At 35.8% G+C, this 9237-nt stretch overlaps 1 protein-coding gene across 1 annotated transcript; it reads right to left on the reverse strand.

The window, feature by feature from the left end:
• Window positions 1-8332, reverse strand: LOC104597912 (RHOMBOID-like protein 12, mitochondrial). Its single transcript, XM_010259695.3, has 8 exons — window positions 7790-8332; window positions 3787-3901; window positions 3417-3536; window positions 1817-1927; window positions 1626-1670; window positions 689-793; window positions 556-597; window positions 1-216 (listed from the first exon to the last, which is right to left on the reverse strand). Exons 1-8 carry the CDS (start codon window positions 8179-8181, stop codon window positions 127-129), a joined length of 1020 nt encoding a protein of 339 aa, XP_010257997.1. The 5' UTR covers window positions 8182-8332; the 3' UTR covers window positions 1-126.
• Between the last annotated feature and the right edge of the window lie 905 nt (window positions 8333-9237).

A 9237-nucleotide genomic window follows, 5' to 3' on the forward strand; every position in this document is an offset into this window, starting at 1 on the left:
TTCAAGAAGGAAAGCATCATTCAATTGATGGTATGCTCCATTTCCTAGAGGAATGTTTTACAAATCATCTTGGGTAAATTACTGAATCGTGATAGTTTGGGGGTCAAAATATAGGGAGTATTGCTTTCAGATCCATCTCTTTTTAATCCGAGCCCAAGCTAGAGCAGCAACCACAGCACCACCCAGGTGCGCCGATCCTGAGACCTCACTGTCTCCCTGCGAAAACAGATTGTAAAAGTTAAAAGCCACAGAGTTAAAGGGGGTAGATCACCCATTAGGCCCGATACACTGGCCATGGCCCGAGCACAGAAGGCTGTGCTCAGGATGATTGCATCAATGAGAAAAACTGGGAGATGTCTGGATGAAATATGCCACACATTTTTCTCAACTTCCAATCATCATGCACTGTAATTCCAGTCTATTTTCTAACCTGGAGTTATTCTGAAGAAAGTTTTTTAAAGAAAAGCAATTCAGCTACCTATCAAAAAGGTCAAGGGTTGAAAAATGGGAAAAAAAAGGATGTAGCAGAACTGAAGGGCTCCAGATTGATCATACCTGTAATATCCTTAGCATATCTTTTCCAATTAAAACTGCTCCCTGATATGATTTAAAGCAGAAAGTGTGGTAAGATTGTATTCATCTTTCGGCCATCAGTTCATATATAACCTTGAATGGAAAGATACTCTACCAACAAAATTGCTGGAACTGGTATGAACAAATTAAAATAAATAGTAGCTCTTGGAAAGAGAAATATATCTAGCAGCATAATAGCATTCACAGCACCACTTGCCCCCTGCATGATGCCAAGAGCAATAAATTCATGAACAATCACAATTTAATATGAAAGACTATAACAGGTAGCAAATCAAATGGAAGAAATAGTTAAACAAGCACATCCTTATGCACACATTAGCTATTTATAATCTATCGAAATGCAATGGGATTTTGTTGACTGCCAATGCAATTGTTGTTGGCTGTATATAAGAATATATATGCCGATGTATTACTAATGTACATCCAAAAGATACACCCTTTGCATAATACAGGATATCAAAAAATATTTTGTGTGGTACATAAAGTTGTGTGGCAGAACGGGATTCACATAGCTGGCCTCATATAGTTGCAAGTTTGCAACAAAGCTTAGTTGACTTTAGTTGGACTACACAAGTATAAATAAGCACTGTATAAACTATAAATGGACTATACAATTAGAGGTATATACAGGCCTATAACATCCATCAATATCCAATATCTGTATTATTCCTTGTACATGCTACCTGGTTCCAATAATATTCATATGTAAGCATTTATGTGGCAGTGGGTGAGTGGCAATTGATCAGGTAAAGATTTAATACATGCAAACCTAAAATAATTAAACAGGATATTCAAACTTGAACCAATAGAACGAATAAACTGGGCTGTGCTAGCTGGTTCAACTTAAGAAGGGATGATAGAAAGGACCAGGCTTATCTAGGTGAGTTCTTTTTTGGTTAGATTAGTTTTCTATCAGAAAATGCTCAACTCCTACCTGCAACAGGTTGATTTGTGCCAACTAAAAAAGGAAAAAGAACTTAAAAAAACAAATATAGCGCTTCTCCGGTAAGTAGTATTGAGTAAAAGCATACCAATCCTGGAATCCTCAAAGGGTCGACATACCACATTCCCCCACCCTGCAAGTAGAAGAGTGGACAGAATTTAAAGCCAAGCAATTGCTAACAGTTAAGAGGGGATCTCGTAATTTATTCTAAGTTCAATTCTCATATAAGCATTCAATATCTAGATTTTGTTATTATGGATCCATTAATTTAGGTTGCACCTTTGGAGATGGCGACATGAAAGCATGGTGTACCAAGTAGAACACCGACCCAGCAATTGCCCCAGCTAGATACAACTTGAGCAGAAACTCAGGTCCAAACATTTGTCCAATCTGGCCAATGCAATGTGAAAAGAGAACATAAAAAAAAAATTCAGAGGATATTACTGAAAATTCACTTTATATGCAGAAGTATATACAAAAAAAGGTCCAGGGATTCTTAATAAGTGCAGCATATACATGGCACACCATGCCAGTTCAAGATCTGGCATGACCTGGCTATGGAATGACTAGTTTCATCTCAGCCAGGCCTGGAACTACTGTTTTTAGGACATCCATTTTGAGGGAAATATTTATTTTGCTTTACTTGTTATAGTAAGTGGTTTAGGCATGATTTCAAAATACAACATTGTTTAGAGGGATAAAAACTGAAAATCCTCCACGTATTGACCAAAGTATCCCTATCAAATGGTTTTTCTGGTCAATACAATAAGGGAAAAAAAAAAGATTTGGAGCCTACTTTTCCTTTGTCTTGGCTAGAAATGGTTGCTTGTTATCACATGTAGAGGCACAACAGTTTTCTAGTTGGATAATTTAGTGAGCTGCTCAATGATCCTGCAATCTTCCACATGGAAACTAGTTATGAGGCCCAAAAGTCCGTGAGTTCCTCTCTTCATCGTTTATTCATGAGGTAGCCAAAGAAAAGGTTGCCATGTCTAGAATAAGAAATTCCTTATGGGCATTCTTTTAATTTAGAAAAAAAAAAGAATTGGCAGTTCATATCACTAATATTATTTGAGCAAAACTCTTATACAAGATAGGTTATTCAGCAGTCCAGATGAGAGAAGACATGGCTGGTCCAGAGTTTCCCTGTCAAATGGACTACAATTTCAGTTTGGGTTAACATCTAACATGCTATATTACCAAAAACCATCGACTTGGTCAACAACCTGTTAACCCAGATGGTTGAACCACTGACCCATCTAATCTATTCAACAGGTTACCATTTTTTGTATTATTTTATTTTTTAAAATTACAATAATGACATCACGGGTTGGCTCGTTAACCCTATGATTGAACTGCTGACCCATTGACCTAAAGAGAAAAGCAGTTCAACCTCTGGACAGGGTTTTAAAACACTGCTAATAATATATTTTCAAAGTTTTTTTCTTTAATAATATGAAATTTACCCATAAAAAGGGGATTTATTTTTGAACTTGTGGCAAGGTCTTCTAGATTGAAATTTGTTGCATGAACATAGGGTGGGGAGAGGAATGCAGGATGTCCTTTTGGACTACAAACTCATTTGTCCATTGGAAAATTCCTAGGTTGTTAGGGAGCTTTCCTGAATGAGTCAACTTGCAAACCTTTTCATTATTCATGCATGCACTATGTGTCTGGCCTCAAGTTTGTGTGAGATCAGGATAGGCCTGTTGCCACCATTAACCACATCTCTAATAGTAGCAAGGAGGACAGTCCTGCCCGATGAAAATAATCCCTTAGGCTGTGTTTGGCTTGAAAGAAACACAGCCTTAGAGTGAGTTTCCAGCTGCATATAACTCACTTTAAACTAAAATAAAGATTTAAAGATGTACTTGCATACAGTTCTTCCAAAGAAGTAAAGTCCGATCATATTAGATCCAAGGTGTCCAATGTCATTGTGACTGAATGCAGAAGTTATCAATGTATGAATACGTCCACTTGTAAAATTTTCCACTGAAATCTGCTCAAATAACAAGGAGTTAGCATATTCTCATGGTTAAGAAAAAGTTTCACAAGAGTCTTAAATAATCAAATACTGTCTAAAAATAATCCTAAAAGAAAGGTTAACCAATAGAAAATATGGTAGATTGATGGTCACTTAAAATTCCTACTTATGAGTACTAGGGTTGGTAAGTCTAGTCTAGTAAGAAAAATAAATTTGACATTAATTGGAGAAACAGAAATTGTGATTGTTCCAACAGAAAACTGACCATGAAGTTCTTCCTCATGAATGTAGGATCAGCTATCCTCCATAAGGTAAAAACAGCACCATTAGCCACAATCAAGGCCAAAACCATTCCCTCTGCTGTTGGGAGCCATGACCTCCTGGAAATAGAAAAGGAGGTGATGGCAACAAATTATCACACATAGGGGTTGGATCATGAATCATCTAATAAGAGTAAAAATGAAACTTTTCAGGCAACAGAATAGGAAGCATGAATACAGCTGGTTATATGCATTGGATAACAAGTGTTAAATTAGAGCAACAAACTCTACCATAAAAGTGAACAAATAATGGATATAAATGTAGTGAAGTACAGAAAATTATGATGTCAATAACTCCCTCAATCTCTCCAATCATCAGATATTTCAGCACTTACATAAAAAATGCACTTTTTTCTCCCTTGGTATCACAGTCTCAAGGACTACCGCACTGCCCACCTTGCTTCATGAAAAGCCTAGCAGTTCAGTACTATCATATGATTCTTACTCTCTTTCTCAAAGTGGTAGATCTTTCATTCCCCACCCCCAGAGTGAGACCAAGCAATGTTCATGTTCACTTGTCCAGGAAAAATGAAGTACTAAAGAAGAATACAAATTCTTTGCATCAGTAGGCAACAACCATTATTGCTTAGCTTTATAGCATATAGAGAACATTCACTCCTCTCAAAATTGAATTCTGTTATCAGTCTGAGTACTTCCCATTATTATTACTTTTTTTTTGTGAAAGACTTCCGATGATATAAACCATATATTAATGCAAGACCGTTGGTACACATTTAGCTCCATGTAAATCGAAAAATTCATCAACTAACAATTTATTGCATTTTCAATTGACAACCCACTCTAAAAACTCTTCTTGAAACACCTTTTCTACTTCATGCAGTCTCACCAATTCTAACCTGCAATACTGTCTTTATTAAAAGTAAACTCTCTCAGCAGAGGAAGAAAAATCCTGAGTTGGTGAGCTACAACCTTTGAAAAGGTACAGTTGCCTATCATGTGATTGCCTTACCCCACCAATCATCTTAAAATTTTAGACAATAAACTCAGGCAGGAAAGTTGCTAGAACTTTTGCTTCATAATCTTGCTAAAACATTATCCACAGTAGATTGACCAACAGTTTCAGGTCAAGGACCAACATAGAAATAAAGAATATTAAAAACATGCATCCTTTCTTTGTCAGAGAGTGGATGAAAGTTTATCCTTCTCCACACCTGGACTACTTCAAGTAAAAAAGGTTAGTGGCATTTAGTTAAACATAGATATTGTCATTGAGGATTGCATAATGATAGTTTGGATTGTGTGAATTAAAGGGAAAAATTAATAGTTAGAGTGAGAGAAAGGTAACGAAGGATGTTTTCTTTTTTCCTTTTACTAATGAGATGAGAATGAGAGAGAGTTAATAGAAAAGCTCTGTTTTAAGTTTAAAATTGGGGTGTGATTAGGGCACATCCTATTTTTTATGAATTGGGTAAATCCCTACTGAAAAGACAAAGAAACACTGTTTGTTATCACAAAAGTCAAAACATAGAGGTGCTTTTGTCTTTTAAGGCATATCATTTGGATAAAGTTTAAGGGTATACTCCCTTTATAAGAAATGGGATGTGCACAAATCACTCCCCTCAAAATTTTGTTATTTTTCAAAAAAGAAAATATTATCCTTTTTGATAAATAAAAGAAAATATAATCTTGAAGAACAAAATCTTTAAATTTCATCTATAATGCAAAATAGGGGACAGTTATTAATCATATCTTCAATGAGACCCAAAGAAATCATTGTATAAAAAAATAAAAAGATATTGTTGCTGTGTAGGAGGAAGGGCCAAGGGGGCTAGGTCTGGGGAACTTGGGGATTAGGATCACAACCTTGCTTGGGAAATGGTTACAGAGATTACTGTTACACACTAATAAGTTATAGCAGAAAAACGGTAATTAGCAGATATGAATTACTGGAAAAATGGTTCAGAAGCTGGTCTGGCAGTTATAGCAGAAAAACGGTAATTAGCAGATATGAATTACTTCTTGGAAAGCTATCTATAGTTTACCCACAGTTTTTTTTTTTTTTTTTAACATTGTTCTATATGATGTTTATTCAGGAAAAGGACTAAAGAAAAACTTGTAGTTGAGGGAAACTCCTAAAAATGGTTATTTTCTAACTTTGCTGTCTCTTTCTTTGTATTATGATAAATTTGTATCTAAATTCTTTTCTAGTCTCTGTTCATGGAATTGTCTGGAACTTTGGCTTTAGAAGGGCCTAGGGACTTTGAAATCATTTGTGCTCTTGATTTGTTTAAAGTTTTGGAGGAAGTACTTTGATGTGTATAAACTAGATCGCAAAGTTTGGCTAGAAAACCCCTTCGATCTTTCACTTGTACATCTTTCTTTCAAGCTCTTTCCTCTACTTCTCATCCTCCATAGCCTTTTCCAATAAAAGAAGTCTGGAATAGGTCTATGCATCCTAAAAAAAACAGACTTTTGTTGAGAGGTCTTCATAAGAAAATAAACACATATGAAACTCTCTAAAAGAGAAGACTGAATTGGTGCTTATCCCCACAACATGTGCTCTCTATGTAATGCAAGTAGAGGAACTACTTACTATTTACTAATCTTTTGCTCTTTTGTTTCTAATATATGGGAGTGGATTGCCTCCTTATTTGGTTGCACCTTGCAAGTGGATTTCTCCAACTGATGTGGCCAATTTGTTCCCACCAACCATAATCACATTGTCAAGGAGTGAAAAGATTATGTGGCTATAATACTATATATGGTAGGGCAGCAAGGTAGAAATCATTGAAAGCATCACTGAAAGTGGTGCATTGGTTGAAAAGTTTGAATATCTTTGCTCCTTTTGTATGAAAGATATCTTTATAGGATGGCATCTGGAGGCTACTTCATCAAGCATAGGGAGTGTAGCTAATATGTACGAATTGAACTTTAATAGGTGCAACGTTGGGAATATAGGACCTTCTGGGGTAGTAGGAGTGATGCAAATGGCATTATATTAGCAATTTATAATTTTATATAGGACTTTTGGTAACATAGAATCGTTAAGAATAGAACCACTAATAGTATTGCAAGGTTTGAGATGCCAATCACTAAATCTCATTAAGGTAGTGGTAGAAGAAAATTCCAAGGTAGTGGTGAGCTGGATGTAAAACAATAACCCAACACTATGGCAGTACAAACACATTATAAGGGAAACCAGAAACATGACAAGGGAACTAGATGCAACATTCTATTGATTTCAAAGATCAGCCAATACTTTAGTTGACACACTGGTTAAACGAGGGTGAATGAGGATGAATTCTATGGGCCCAACTGTAACGTGAGTTACAAAAATGGGTTAGGTGGATGTTTACCAGCCTATCCATAAAGATGCATTGGCATATTCTACATTCCTCATTCTTTTTCTGATCTAATAAAGCTTGACAGTTACCAATCAAAAAATATAAAACAAAAAGACAAAATTGCTGCTGTAAATCCTAAAATAGAAAAGTAATAATTGGTTATCGGTGCGGGTTGGTAATTGGCAGCCCAAACTATTTTTAGGGCCACTAAACTCTTTTACTGTGTTAGGGAGGGGCTAGCTATAACCCGGGTCGGTTCGGGTTGGTAAGTAACAACAGAGAGAACAATGATGGTTTATATCGGGCGGGCCGGAACCCGGAGGAAATAAAACCAGATGCTTCACTTGCTACAAAAGCCAGGTGCTTTACTTGTGCACCAGTTCAGGTCTTTTCAATTCCTCGCGGCAAATGCAATCTCATGGCGATATCTTCTGTGGTATGGATGAAAATTTGTGATCAAGACCCTCAACTAAACCTAATTGGCATTTCGGTTTGTCCCCCAAAAGTCACAATCCACCGAAACAGAAAAACAAAAGCATCAACAACCACATTTTTACAGTGGCACAGTCGATGAAAGCTCAAAGTGCTGAAGCCCCAAATGTTCAAACAGAAAAAAATAAAACGAAAAAAGAGGACGCCCTACCAGCGATGTCGTGAAGAGTTGAATATCGGGTTGATTTCGAAATGCCGTCTTCCAAACTGGCTTCTCAGAAAGACAAACCCGCGTTTACTAACCGCTCCACTTCGGACCATCAACTGGGTATTTGAGGCTAGTTGTTTTACGAATTCTGGGTTTGCGAAGAACCAATAGTTCTTCTCTGAAGCGCTGTGATAAGACCGCCATGAACGAGAGAAAGTGAAGCCAAGCTGAGACTTCGAATGAGGTTGAGTGACCGAAGACTTGAATAGCTGTTTAGGGTTCTGCTCGGTGAAAGTAATGAATTTTTTGCAGAAATGGGATTCGAGGAACGACGAGGTGTCGTGAAGCTTTCTGGGAATTTCTGAGATCAGTTTAGAAGAAAGCAATCTCTGCATTTTTTTTTTTTTTCTTTTAGAAAAAGAAAAGCCTTCTTGTTGGTGTCTATTTGGTATTTGGGAGGAATATATACAGGAGCAGGAAGAAAGAAAACTGAACTGAAAACCTCGACTTTGAGCGCGAACCGCGAAGCGGTTGGATCAAATTCACATGGATGGGTCAGCCACCTCAAAGTTCAAGTCAAGGGAAAAATATAGGGTTATTTATTAAAATATCTCTTATAGTTTCATGAATTTATTATTATTAGAGTGGAAAATGACAGTTTTAACCATAATATTTATTTAAATAAATTTAATAGAAAGAAATTAAAAACAAAAATGCCATTTTGCTTAACCGACCTTTCATTAGAGTAGAAAATGATAGTTTTAATCCTAACATCCATTCAACCAAATTTAATGAAAAGAAACTAAAAACAAAAATTTCATATTTGCCCCTAATAAAACATAGACAATCACTCTATTTTTTCTATTTGGTCAATTTTGTTGTTAGGAATACTTTTAGAATAAACAATCATAATTGAACATTTTCTACTTAATTTAGGTGATCATGTTACTATGTTTAGATGGCAAAACAAATATTTTTTAATAAAAAGTCAATTAAGTAAATAGGTTGCATATTATAAGGGGTGTTTTAGTAAAGTGTAAAGTATAGGATAGGTTTAAGTAAATCTATGAAAACATAAGGCATGTTTTAGTAAATGACTCTAAAATATAAAAAACCTCCCCTTGATTTTTTGACAATCATAAAAGCTACCATGTGTTTTGACTGTATAAAAAATCTCCTCTCTAATTTTAAAAATAATGTACAATCAAACAGGAGTGAACAAATGGGTAAGTTTTACTTGAAACCGAATGGAATTGAACTCAAATTGGCCTTGAATCGGCCTACCCAAGATTGGAAATATTTTCTGTATTTACATATTATCATTTAGATTGTCAGTAGACTCGGTGGAGGTTTTTATATTTTACCCTTACGAAAATTCCGTGCCCCATGTATTTTGATTAATGTGGAGAGATTATTATTATTTTGGGTAAAATATAAAAACTTCCCCTGAG

This window comes from Nelumbo nucifera, chromosome 4 (assembly GCF_055504915.1).
Source record: "Nelumbo nucifera cultivar China Antique chromosome 4, China Antique-T2T, whole genome shotgun sequence".
Taxonomy (NCBI): domain Eukaryota; kingdom Viridiplantae; phylum Streptophyta; class Magnoliopsida; order Proteales; family Nelumbonaceae; genus Nelumbo; species Nelumbo nucifera.